Consider the following 14758-nt stretch of genomic DNA (forward strand, 5'->3'; position numbering starts at 1 on the left):
AAGGGTGCATCACCACTATCCACTTACTTAAACTTGCCATTATTTTGCAGGTATAATGGTATAAGTGCATGATATAGGACCTGTATTTATCCATTCCAAGGCAAGGGGAAGCTGTTTTGAATGTCTATGTTTTTCCTACTCTGTATTAGGAATAGTAGTGTGTTGTGGTTTTGGTGTTTCCATATTTTTGTTCAACCCCTGCACCTAACACAGTGGTCAGAGAAGGAGACTGTGTGAACTGAGTTTGACAACTCTAATTCATGAATAAGTGGTTCATCAGTTTTATTCCTACTGCAACGGGAAATATTGGAAAACGGGTGTTGGAGTTTGCAATCAAAAATGGAAAAACAAAAAGCCAATTGTTTGGTGGGGGAAGCAAAATACAAATAAAAGGGGCAAATAAACAACTTAGAACTGGTATTTGTTCATTTGATGTGCTGTCTTACTCCTGTTGATATGATGTCATCTTTTCTATCATGAAGCTAAGGCCTTAGCCAGATAAGTGTCGTTTGTACCGTAACACTTCAATGGTCTCCTTAACGAAACTTTTGTATCTTCATAAAGGCCTTAGGGAGGTCACTTGGGATATTAAGAGGATAACTTTTCTTATTAATCATTATTGAAACACTGTGTACGAATAGCATACATTACTTATCGAAATGTTTCTGAAACTGCTTGATGGAACAATAGAGATCTGATTTTACAGATCATTTACCAATACTTATTTCCTATTTTGTACATATCTATTACTACCCATAATCCAAGTGTCAGGATATAAAACTTATGGGAACAACTTACTTCAAAAGATAATTCAAAGGGATCCTATGGAAGCAGCAAAAGATTTAAAAATCTTGCAAGAACATACAGGTATCAAGAGAACTAGATACTTTCTTCAGTTATTTAATGGCTTTTATAATTTATTTCATGGCTATGTCATACACTTCAGTGCTTTGTAATCACATATTTAACATTCGTTTCCATTATCTTCCAGCCATTTCATTGCAACTGATGCCTAATCATTTTCCTTTATTTTTGGTTGTCTCAATACTAGAATCAAGAAACTGGATCTCATCTGCCACACAACACTTATTTGTGACATTTTTTTATCGTGTTGTCATTCTATAGTGGGTTAAATGCATGCTTTTTAATTTTTTTTATGGATAAGCATCAGATTTTGTTTTGAAAGTGCTCTACTCAAAGACACAAGCCCACATACCCACTATGGTTACTGTCATGTCACATACAAATGCAACTGGAAATGGATTCAACTAGAGCAAATAAAGCAAATGCCATTCTTTTGTCACTTCTCCTTGCTCTCTTCACTTTTGTCCAATGAGTATTAGTAAAGGAGATACAAAGATAGTTCGTCTTGCATCAAAATACTACCACTACATTTGTCCCGTAGTGCACTGCTGATGGGCTAATAGATTTTCAGCTGCCACATTCAGTCTATCAAGCATCTATAAAGTGAGCCTTCTCTGAGTTAGATGCAATTCACCAGCTGCCAAACTTCCTAAATACAAGATGCTCCTGTTCGAACTTAAAATAAGGCAGCTGTCCCAGTTTTAAAAGTACACTGAATGTGTTGATAAATGAACAAACACCCCTCTCATTTATTCACCAAAACAAAATGCAATTTCTTCAGTGGTGACATTCTTTGAATCTGAAAGAGAATTTTTAAATCACCAAACAGAGGAATGAAACCATCAAATATTGTCATATACGATTTAATCTCAAACCCAGTTTTAAATCATGACCCAGAAATCATTCTGCTTTGGGTCATAACTGACAGCAACAGATTAGCAAATGAAGAAAGACAATGTTGGCCATTTCATTGACTTATGCATTGTTTATATATTGCTCAATGTGTGATTTCCTAGCAAATGCAGCAAAGGAACATAGTACAGTAACTTTCAAATATTTTAGAATGATTCTCATCCACTACTGCTTTGGATATGATTTTCATTCAAGATTACATTTTGTCAACTAAATGAAACAGTTCGCTCTCTGCACAATAAGGTAATTGAACACAGATACTAAACACTGTCTTTCTTTAATTATACTCAGATGTACCATAACCTGTTAAGTGGCAAGCAAGCTTCATTGTGCAGTAACGAAATGCTTCTGTAATGTCTGATACAAGCCTCCGAGCCCTCTTTCTGATGCTTGTCACAAAATACTCTGACTTCCCAGTAATTATGATTCTGATACATAGTTTATTTCCATTCTTCGTGTGACATCACTGGGTGATCATACTTTGGTTACAGTGTGATTACGAGGGTAAGTCAATTATTATCCACAATTTAGTTATATTTTTGTTTATTTTGGCAGTACTGTCATTTTACATTGATGACACTTGCTTTGTTTATTTGTTGTTATATCTTTGCAATTTTCAAGCTGCTAGGTTAGTTCCATTATCACTACCATGCTGTTAATCATGGCTGCTCTGTTGTCTATTTGCACCAAAGAAGAGCAATGTTCAGGATCTGTTTTTTTGTGGTCGGAAGGTGTATCAGGGGCCGAAATTCATCGAAGACTTTTGGTACAGTACAGGAACAGTGTTTTGCCGCAACGGAGTGTCTACGAATGGACTGAAAAATTCCGAAATGGTCGCACAATGCGTTACACACGATGAAGGAACTGGATGACCGTTCACCGCCACAAATGAACAAACCATTGAGCATTCACGTGAAATGATTCTCTTAGACAGATAATTAACTATTGACGAAGTGGCACATCGTCTGCAAATTAGTCATGGTTCTGCCTAGGAAATCATCCACAACAGACTTGGGCTTCATAAAGTTTGTGCAAGATGGGTCCCAAAACAACTCACACAGTTGCATAAACAAATGCACTTGGACATCTGCAAAAAACATTTGGATCACTATGGTAACAGGATCATTACTGGTAACAAAACATGGACCCATCATTACGAGCCAGAGAGTAAATGGCAGAGTAACATTCAAGAAAAAGTTCAAGATCCAACAATTCGCCCAAGGTCCAGCACTGGAACATTATGGGGAAAGGGACGCAACAACAAACAGTATATATTACAATGAGATGCTTACTGTTAGGTTAAAGACTGCAATTCGAAGCAAACACCAAGGATTGCTGTCAAAAGGTGTTGTGTTGTTGCATGACAATGCCCGTCCACATACTGCTGCCTACACTGCTAAAACGCTGCAGAAACTCAAATTTGAAGTACTGGATCATCCTCCATATAGTCCCAATCTTGCCCCTTCTGACTATCACTTGTTTGGTCCACTTAAACAGGCATTAAGGGGCTGTTGATTTGCCTCGGACGAAGCAGTGAAAGAAGCGGTGCATTCCTGACTTGCAGCTCAACCGAGAACCTTCTTTTATGAGGGCATCAGGAAGCTTGTATAACCATGGACCAAGTGCGTTGAAACACAAGGAGACTATGTTGAAAAATGATGTTCTTGTAAGTTTCCTATTTGACTGCAACAAAATTTTATATCTACTTTGTGGATAATAACTGACTTACCCTCATGTAAGTTTTGAGAAAAATAAATATTTGTGAAAATCAAATTTGTATGCAAACTACAAGTCTCATAGGTCTGACTTTTTTATTTTTTTTAAATTAACCAAGTCTCAACATCCTATATGTTCTATAAAAAATAATGCACCCAATTTGTTGTGAAATTTTACTTAACATTTAGGAGTATTTTAATGTTAATCCACAAAATTTTCATGTATAGGCTAGTGGCAGTAGTATCTTCTAGACTGTTGGGTAGTTTGCAATTAATATGAAATTAGAATCAGAACATAAAGAACATGTACTAAATGCACACACAATTATGACATATCCCATCATTTCATGGTCCTCATTAGCATCATTTTCATTAAGCACATTTTCTGGCTGGAGGTTCAGATAAAACTGACTGTTCACTTCAGGCTTGAAACCTTGTAGTTTTGTTAAGTCTTTGTGTTTCAAGGTTGATATTTGTCTTCCACAGACAAATTTGGAAACTGCAAACTGTGAGGAAATGACAAATTGTGGTCTCCTTCACGACTTGACGAAAATGGTGACCTACACCGAAAAATTTGTTTTTTTAAACAATGGTTCCCAACAATCTGTTGAAAACATCATCACCATCACTGAAATGTACATTGTTATCACAACATCAATGTTTGGTTTAATAGTGAGGTCAGTAACACTCTTTACAGTTATGGAATCCTCAGTGCCCATTTCACACACCGGAATGTTGAAATCATGTAACATGAGATTATGGTGGGACATTCCTTAATGACTTCCAGCTTTTATGAGAAAATGAACATCAATGTAGTCAGTGTGAGAGTTCCTAGACGAATGACAATATATGCTTTGGACCCTTACATAAGTGCATAGCAGGGAGACAGTTTTTCATAAATGTTCATATAAACAGGTACAGATACAGCACTGATAAAGCTGATTGATTCACTTTTAAGATTAACATATGATATATGATTACCCTATAATTGAGAAGTTCAAAACAGTTTTTAACATAATTTTATCTTTCACCTTTATTGAATGGCAGCCATTTTGCTTGTAAGAGTGCAACAATGTTTCAGTTTAGAGACGTTGGCAAAAATATGAATATCTCTGCACTGGGTTACACAAAATACCCTAAAATCAAAAATAACCAGTCAAAATGACCTCCAAAATTTGGTATCCAAATTTTCAAAAATCAGCATTTTAGTGAAGTGATTTATGAGAGACTATTTTTTTCCTATAGTAAGATATCATACACTACTAGCCTCATATAGAGTAAGAACACTTACAAATGTTTCTTTAATTTTTTATGAATTTTCGAAATTTGAAAATTTTCATTTTTTTTTGTAAAGTTTGGGGTTAGTTATCTCAGGTGGAACTCAATATAAAAATATGATTTTTGCACAGTTTGTACACCTATATGATAGCAACATACTGTAAAAATTTCAACATTGATATCTGACTGTGAACAAAGATATGAATTTTTGAAAATGAGGACGTAATTCACATTACTCTACAACTGATCTTTTGGCTGTTGCCTATTCTTGTCTGATATTGACAAGATATAATCAATTATTATTGAAGTAAGGTACTGAATTATATACAAAAAGTGGAAACATCACTGAAATTAACATTTATATTATTTTGACATACTTAAAATAAATATTTTCAATTAACATCCTTTGTGATGTGACTGTTCCTAAACCTGGTGGTGAATGTTAAGAACACTTATTTCTTCAGACAGCTTCTGTGATATAAAATAAGACCTCCCAGTTGCTGTGGTAAGTTCAAGCACTGAAAGTTTGCTTAAAACATTCTTCATTGGTATCCAAACTTTGTCACTAGTAGATTTCTTGAATGATGTTCTTGGGCCAGCAGGGTGATAAAAATACACAAAAACATTGTTGTTTTCCAAACTTATTCTTTCAACCTCTGCAAGCCACCACTGTCCATCATACACACATGCCACTGTCATTCAACGTTAAAGACAGAGATGTTATTTTACTGACACAATGATCCTCATAAATTTTGGCTTCTGATTTTACATAGCATCGAACTAAGTTTTCTGCAATGCCCAGGAATTTGTGGAAATGCCTTGTTCCTTTTATTGCTATACAGTTTTCAAATCTGGTTTGAAGTGTTGTTTTCATATGCAGAACCACTTCTTCTTTCTTGATTAGAAAATAGGTAATGCCTTTAATATTATCCTTGCAAAAAGACATACATGTCCTACCTCCTACTCCATCACATGCATTTTTAACAGGGCAAGATGCAAAAAAAAAAGTGCCATTCAGCCTCCAACCCAAAGTCTACTTTGTGGTTGCACAGATTTGAAAAAAATCTTTTTGTTCTTATACTGACTACCACTTCCATCTGAAAAGTATATAAGCTTCTCAACCTTGGGAAAAATTTGTTATGTAATTTACTACATACTTTTGAAACACATGTACAGCCAAAGTGTTGTGCTCCAAGTAGTCGCTTAGAATGCAAATTGAAAATGTGCAAACTTCATCTTTTCTCATTTTTAAAGTAGAGAATAAATGGATGCACTGTTGTCTGGTCATTGACCCAGTGGTACTCTTGTATTGCATCCTGAATCACAAATGTAAAATCTTCTGCAAAATCAGCTAGCACTATGCATTCAGTTTCATGAAGTTGTGCTTTTTGGTCCTTCAAAAACTTACTTTGAATTTTAGAAACATAGTGGTGACTTTTGGGTTTTTGTAAATTATCAATTAAAGATTCCAAGTACTTTTCCTGAGATTTAACCACTGCCCTGTCAGTTGTGACCCACTGTTTTAAGGTAATACTGTCTGGCATTTCCTCCTCATATTCGTGAAACAATTCAATAATGGCTTCCTTACCAGGGCGGCATTTATTACACAAATTCACCATGCAGTCATAACTGTTAGTGTCACAGACCATTAAACCTAGTAACTCTTTGTAGTTAAGATCCCTGAGTTTTGCACCTGCAATCATCAGTTTGACATTTTGATGATACAAACAAATACATATGGAGTGTGTCCCTCAGGATCCAGCCAAAATACACCACTTAGGGCAGCGTTTACAAAATTTTGACCTTCCAATTTTGCATTCAGGGGGTCAATGGAGGGCATCCGATCCCACCTGTTGGCTTTGACCCGTGATGGGTGTTGTGTGTGTGATGTCACGATGGCGCGGCATTTAGTTTATGAGTGTGTTGTGTTTGTAGATGTCGTCTTGTGATTGGTGGTGTCCTCTGGTGGTGTACTGGGTTCATTTAACAGTCGTGACTGTTATAGAAAAACGGACAGTGAGTTAACAATTAAGTTTCCATTGTGCTTATGTTATTGCAGTGTCGTCTGATGTTATTGGTTGGCTGTTTGTCACATGGTAAGTCGTTTAATTCAATTTGTGGCTTCTTTTGTTAGGTATGGATATGACTTATAAGTTTAATAGCACTCACCTGTGGGCTGAAATGGGGAATGACACATTGTCCGTCATTAAGTTTCTGCAACTTTTTGGGCTTGTGACGGAGATAGCGAAATGCGGCGTATGCAAGCAGAATATGCGTTGGGGGTTAGCATGTAGCGCCGGAACTTTTTTATGGTACATGGACTTTTTTTTGGGTGTATTGTTTGCGTGTTATGATGTTTGGTGGGGTTTTTACGTGTTGTTGGGTTGGTGTTGTTTACTGCATGTGTTGGTGATTGATGTTTTGGTTTCGGCACTTGTGGTTGATTCATGTATCTTAGGGAAAAGTACTCGATTTCAATTTTTTTGGTATCATCAGTTGTATTTGAGCTGCATAGGTCATGGGAAGTGACCAATTCCTATTTGTTGTCGTAGCTATGTGTGTTTTGGTATTGTAAGCTGTTGTTGACCTATATAGGTCAAGGGAAGTGTCCGATTCCAATTTTTGTTGTTTTAGGTGTTGGTTTTGTGGTATCAATAGTTACGGTGTGATTATAATTTTTGGAGTAGTTGGTTTTTATTTTGTGGTATCGACAATTGCAGTTGACCTATGTAGGTCGATGCTGTAAGTGTAGCGGAACTTGGTAATTTTGTGGTGTTTTTATGTCATCGTTTTGTGTGGTTTGGGATTGTGGTGTGTATCTGTATGTGTTTGTATTTAGTTTGGCCCCACCCAACCCCCCCCCCCCTCCCCATTTCCCGCGCTGGTCCCATTAGTTTGATCATATTTTTCGAGAGAGATGTGTGTTGGTTTTATATCTATTTCCATGTTTGTTGTCGTTTATGTAATGATGTCATAGGTATTATAGTGGAGACGTTGAGAATGGTCATTTCCGCCATACTGGTGATGTCATGGGTCAAAGCAGACGGGTGGAATCGGACACTTCTGTATTCCCCATTCAGGATGAGAATTTTTGAAAGCTACATGAAGTTCATTTAAATTTGGCAGCACTAGTCCTTTCTGCTTTGTTACTTTAACTCCATTTATAACAACTCTTTTGCTATCTTTGCAACCTTGGCACATTCTACTGTTTTCATTATCTTCAAAAAACTGCTGAATCTTTTTAATCATTTCCCCACTTAAAAACTACTCCTTTCTTCTTTCCTAAAACTGGAAGAATGCCTTGCTCTTTCACTAATTTTCGGGTTAGTTTAACCAAACAATGAGAAACCTTGAATTCGTGAACTATTTTTTCTCTTGACTGTGAGTCAGAGAGCAAACTTAAAATTTCAACTTTTTCATCTTTAGATATCACTGAACATTTAATTTCTAATCTATCTATTAAACCAAATATTCAGTGTCAGATGATGCTGGTGGTAGGTTTTCTTCTTCTTTAGAAATAATGTTGGTATCTGTATTATTAATGCATGATTCCACGTCTTTTCTAGTTTTGTCTGAAATTTGTTGTACCTTATTTTCAATACCTGCTCTTCTTTTTCTGCTACTTAATTTTATTATTTTTGAAGCAGGAGATACATCTAACTTAGAGCAAGCAAATACAATATGCTTACAGCTTCCTCATTAGGAATATAAATGTCATTAACAAGGTTATATGATTCTGGTCCTGGGTTCACAACAAATATTTTTGAGTAACAACTTGGGCACAGTGAATTTCCAGAAATCACATTACATTTCACTTGGGAAGCTGTTTCACTCTCACATAACAAGGGCAAATGTTCAAGTTTTATTTCCCTCAAACCTCTAGTAATAGGCTTTTTATGTGGATCACAGCACTTTCTTCCAAAAATATGGTTGTACTTCAGAAATTAGTTCTTTTCGTGAGACTCACACACTGATGTTACAGAAGAACTCACTCTAAATTTAAACAAAGTTTGTCTAACTTCATCAAAGTCATTGACATTTTTCAAGTTTTTTAAAACTGAACCGTAAACTGTTTTGTGACACAATTCACTTGCTATATATCCAACAGAGCACTGTTCATCCATGCATTCCAGTTAATCTCTGAAAATTAATTACAAATTACACACAGAACAAAGTACGTAACACATTCTACACTCTCAAAGTATGTACATCCACTCTAACAGAGGTTTCAAAACAGACTGACTACAACAATGCCACAACCAGCAATAATGTACCTCTTTGTTGACAATAAACCTAAACGTAAATGGGCCTTTTTATAACCATAGAACAAAAGCAAAAGCTCCTATTGTTTAATATTGCATTATTAAAAATAAATAAACTAAATGAATATTGGGTGATAGTGTTAACTAAATATATATCACTATTAACTTTTTTACAGTGATACAATAAACCATTTAAATACACAACAACCATAACATCAGTTGTAGAGTAATGTGAATTATTTCCTCATTTGCAAAAATTCATATCTTTGTTCACAGTCAGATATCAATGTTGAAATTTTTACAGTAGGCCTATGTTGCTATCATATAGGTGTACAAACTGTGCAAAAATCATATTTTTATATTCAGTCCCACCTGACATAACTAGCCCCAAACTTTAGAAAAAATGAAAATTTTCAAATTTCAAAAATTCATAAAAAATTAAGGAAACATTTGTAAGTGTTCTTGCTCTATATGAGGCTAGTAGTGTATGATATATAACTACACGGGGGAAAAACAAGACTTTTTGGGCCTAAAAAGTTGATTTTTGAAAATTTTGATACCAAACTTTGGAAGTCATTTTGACTGGTTATTTGTGAATTTAGGGTATTTTGTGTAATAGACAATGTTGTGGAGGACACTTTTCTAAAAACAATCATGTCAATCGCAATGTTGTAACTTAACTCAGTGCAGAGTTATTCAAATTTTCGCTAATGTCTCCAGACTGAAAAATCGTCGCACGCCTACAAATAAAAATGGCCGCCATCCAGTAAAGGTCCAAGATAATTTATTTTAAAAAAACTGTTCTGAACTTCTCAAATATAGGGCAATCACACATAAAAAAATTAAAATATTTAAAAATGGTCAAGCAACCAACACTGGACCACGTCATGTGGATTTACCCACACGCTACTGTCTTAAAATAGAGGACAGTGTGCTTTATGCCCTTATGGCTCTCAGGGCATCAAATGTATCTGTTAGTTCCATGACACGGAACATTTTGCATGTCATTTTCTGACAGCGTGCAGAGAAGAGGCTATTAATAGCTCTTGCATTACATTTATGAGATATTTTTCCAGTTTTTTTTTTTCCTTCTTTTTCCTTCTAGAACTTGAGTCAAATGCACCTGACACACATTTTCTCTGAGGTCTGCCTGTCAGTTAACATTTAAGCTATTAAATAACTAAAATAAGGAAATTGATTAGTCTGAATGAACAGACACTACTGTTGTCTTTGAAAATTCTTGGGAGTAATTAGTCAAGCAAGAAACTTCCTCTTTGACATGCATGAAAGATACCCATATTCTTCAATGTTTACTTCCAAAAAGCATCTTTCAAGAATTACAATAATATGAATCAATGTTACACACTGATCAGAATATGACACCCAAACAGTACATAAACTTGTAGGCTACTTGTGATTGGCTTGGCAATAATTCAACCCGCACTGACACACAAATGATTCGGTCATCTCCAACTACTACCTGGCTCCTTAGTTTGTCATAATTTATATTGGCCATAATTGCTACCTGGCACATAATAAAATCCAGATTCCATGACACTGATTCAGTTCTGTCAATACTCAGCCTTCATAACATGGTCACAGATCATGTTTATATTTTATGAAGTATGTCCTACAGTCAGTTCTCTTGCTTATCAAAAGAAACACTGCCTCTGAAACCACTCAGTTCTATTTTCTTTAATTGGCACAGCCATTAATTCCATTCTAGTTAATATGGCACAGAATCAGTTCAGATCTACAGAAAAAAATCCTATTTCCAATTTATTCTCCCTCACTTTCCACTCCAAATTCTCATCATCTACACTCAAAAGAGTTTTTACACTGCTATAATGTGTCACATTTCATATTCATAGACAGTTCCTATATTTGATACCCCTTACACTTACCTTTTCAGCTGTCACATGGTGTTTCCAATAGCTTATATACAGTTGACATTGTGTCAAATTATTCTCATCCATAACTGATTTTGATATGATTTTCATTCAAGATTATGTACTGTCGTGATGAGAGCATAAATCTGTCGAAACCATTAATAGTAATAAAAAGAATTACTAGAGAACTTAGCAAACTTGTTTCTTCAAGAACAATATTTCCTATATTTATCAGTGCTGTTCACTGAATGTTTTGTTACAGACTGCAAAAACCTAAACTAAAAGTTAATCAACCATTGATCTATGTCAATCCAGATAAGAGAGAAATGGTTACTTGAGAGACTTAATATGTGCTCTTTAGGTGCAAATAGCATGTCATTAGAAAAAGCAGCTAAGAGGGGATTACATAAGCAGAAAGAGAAGGATAGTATTTGATCCTTGTGCTTCCTGTAGCCTAATGCCTCAATCACATACATTAGAAAATGTACTGGAATGTGATTACATAGCCTTCACCAGATACCATAAAATGCACTGTAAAGAATACTCTTTAAGAAGAAAAAGTCTGCACCTGACCTGAGACTTCCTATTTTGTTTAACAAAAACAGTTCCAGTATCTGTAAAATATGCTTCGCCTTCGTTTATACAGCCACCACCGCCCTTTCCAGCAGCCTTGAAAGTTATTGTGTTAAGGGCATCTTTAATAATGGCCTCCATATCACCTATAAAAAATAATATACTGATAAAGCCGTTTTTTGTTTAAATCACCAACATACAAATCAGTCATGATCTAATACATTCTTGATCACTATAATATGCTATGGGGCATTACGCTAGTTATTTTCATACATTTACATCCGAATTTGAGTGCCATATACTGTAGGGACTGGACTTGTCCTATATAAACTAAATTTGACAGATGTTGCTACGTATACGATGCCGACACCAATACGATGCAGAGAAAGAATTCACAATTTACCATGAAGTGTACTAAAAACACAAGTTTGCTCAGGCATTTCACTCTATCTTTCCAAAAGATGAAGCGATGTAGGTTTAACAGAATCAACACTGTACCGTTAGCACTCATTCTATATTCACAATGTGTGCGAAGAACGCAACAATTAACGGCGCCCTCCCTCCAACGAGCAATTAAATTCTGTGGGCGCGCCACAGTGTTTATTAAATAGTTTTGCACATGCTTTGTACAAAACAATGTCCTAGCAACAAAAATTACGTGCCTGATTATAAGAACAAGTCAATAACTGAGAAATGTCATTTTCCTAACTCATCATTATCCAAATTTGTCTTTCAAACGCAGTTGTTGTTACTAAATGGCTACCCGTAAATGCAACAAATAAATTTTTATTTGTTTCGTTGAAGATGTCTCGATAAATCACCTTTCAGAAGCGGCATCTTGACACCAACCAATTATATACAAGGAAAGTCGACAAATGCTTCGCTCACTACAAATTAACCTCGGCCATATTTGTGTGGTCTTAAAATACGTTACAAAAACGTATTAGGATTGGATTCTTGAGACTGTCACGGTTGTTTTCCAGAATTTGAATCCACATCCCACATTCCAACATATGCGAGAAACATTATTCACCAAAGATATAGCCTAATCCTCTTTCGTCTTTGGATCTTCGGCCTCTTCACGACAGATTTTTATTTCGGAAAGTGGAAATCGAGCTTCAATAATAAATAAATATGCTCACAAGCTATACAAATATAGATTTCATGTAGCTTTTCAAATATTAGAATCTGTTTCAGCTATGCCTGCAATGTTTTAAAAGTTTCTCTTTATAGTCGTCTAATTTTCTTTCATTACTATTAATTACGTTTGCTTCCGCATTCAAAATAATTAAGTATGGTATCTTGATCTTAAAATTCTACATCTACATCTGTACTCCGCAAGCCATCTAGTGGAGTATGACGGAGGGGACTTTGTCTATCACTGTAACTTCACCATCACAGTCACTAGCGTTTGCCAGTAGACTCGAATCTCCGTAATTTTATCTTCATGTTGTTTTCGCGAGATGTAGGTCGGAGGAAGTAATATGTTGGGTTGACTCTTCTAGGAACGTACCGTCTCGGAACTCTAACGGTAAGGAACAGTTCACTCTGACCGTCAAGTCACACTCACATCACGTCGAGTAAAAAGATTACACAATGCATTTCAAATGGCATCATTCACACAGCCAAGGGACCGATACATCACATCACGTCAAGGTTTCTCGCGGAGTATGTTTCGATGGTGTCAGTGTCTGCTAATATTGGAAGTTAACCTATTTCCGCCATACTCGCTTATGATACTGCAGTGGATTTTTTGCTGTTGCTTCTCCCTAATCTTTATTTTAGTATTGTGCTTTGCTTTCGTGGCAAACTGCAAATGCTCCATGAGGAATTGGATATTTTTCCATTGAGTGTTCTTTCACAAGCGAGGCCAGTTAAAAAGTCAGATCTGATTACGGAGAAAATACAGTTGTTTATGACGTTATTAGTTACATGACGAGAGGACATTTGTAGCGTTTCATAAGGAAACAGACTGAAACATTCAGACTCTGCAACTTGTGTGTTTAAATATGTGTTTGTCGTGGGCTTAATTACTATTAAGTAGCTCTCAGGATTATGCTTGAAACAGTTTTACAAGGATCAGTGGTCAATATTTATGTGGTTTCATGGTTTCACTATCTTGAACTGTAAACCAAATACAGAACTTAAAGAAAACCTATAAATCTTGAAGCGAAAGTTATTGAGGAAGATACGAAGGGCTTATTCCAATAGTGGTACAAGTCCATTACCTCCACTTTTCTGCCTATAATGCTTCTGCAATTAATTATCCAAACAAACAGAAAGAAAGGTTCATCTCTACGAAGAAGCCATATGCTTGGATATTTCTGGTATCTTAACTGCAGATTTTTGAACGTTCATTTAACTTTAGGGCGCTGTATATCACAATGAACAAAAATGGACCATCACCACTAATGAAATAAACCCTTCATCTGACCATTGCATAAATATTTGCACTGGACTAGCAACTAAGCCTAACCTTAAACAGACCAATTTTTTATGGGATGTGATTGCACCTCGTAATGCTGTGTTCGTTTTAGTGTTTCTGTATACAATTTGACGTAACAAATGAAAAAAATGATGCTTCGACTATCAAAAAGGTTGAAATGATTATTTTTCTTTCTTAAGATTCTTGTATAGTGTGTGAAATTCCCATTGTGTACCATGTAATGACATTTTTCGGACACACACCCTTTTTTGTATCGTTTTGCACTTCTGTCTTTCTTCTCTAACATACACGCAGAACCTGGAAGCTGCAAACCATTTGAATGCAATACATGTCATTTTCGTACAAATGTGGACTCTAGCATCCATGTATATAAGCTACCAGATAGGGTACGCGTACTTTGCACATAAAACACTTCAGAATCACCTTGTCAAGATCGTGGAAAAACAATTACAGACAACCATGCGAGTTGATATCATATGACTTGAATTGACTTGACATGCCCTAATGTGATGGACAGTGTGACTACACCTCGATGTGATGTCATGACATGATAGTGCCGTTACAGCCAGTGTGATTTGGCATTAAACAGACATTCATAGAAACTTGCTCAGGTCTGTCATGAATTAAGAATCTTTGTTCACTGCTAACATACATATTTTGTAGGAATGGAGTAGGACAGACAATCAGTAGAAGTACTGACTGCAGAGTACCAGGGGGAATATGGTAAGGCAATAATAATTTTTCTTTTATCTATATTTAGGCTTGTTTTTCGATAGTTGCATAGATGTTACATGTTGTTATGTTTTGTTACATTTTTAT

At 35.7% G+C, this 14758-nt stretch overlaps 1 protein-coding gene across 3 annotated transcripts in view; it reads right to left on the reverse strand.

Annotated features, from left to right (window-relative positions):
- Positions 1 to 12532, reverse strand: part of LOC124799048 (ketosamine-3-kinase-like) — a 49455-nt gene extending 36923 nt beyond the window's left edge. Inside the window, exons 1-2 of one of the 3 annotated variants that reach the window (XM_047262596.1) lie at positions 12315 to 12532; positions 11494 to 11639 (exon numbers count right to left, since the gene is read on the reverse strand). In XM_047262596.1, the coding sequence (XP_047118552.1) occupies positions 11494 to 11639; positions 12315 to 12330 (162 nt within the window). In that variant the 5' untranslated portion in view covers positions 12331 to 12532. Of the gene's footprint in view, positions 1 to 11493; positions 11640 to 11896; positions 12050 to 12314 lie in introns of those variants that run through there. The other 2 variants (XM_047262589.1, XM_047262603.1) reach the window with 2 other exon arrangements.
- Positions 12533 to 14758: the final 2226 nt, after the last annotated feature.

This window comes from Schistocerca piceifrons, chromosome 1 (genome assembly GCF_021461385.2).
Source record: "Schistocerca piceifrons isolate TAMUIC-IGC-003096 chromosome 1, iqSchPice1.1, whole genome shotgun sequence".
NCBI classification, from domain to species: Eukaryota; Metazoa; Arthropoda; class Insecta; order Orthoptera; family Acrididae; genus Schistocerca; species Schistocerca piceifrons.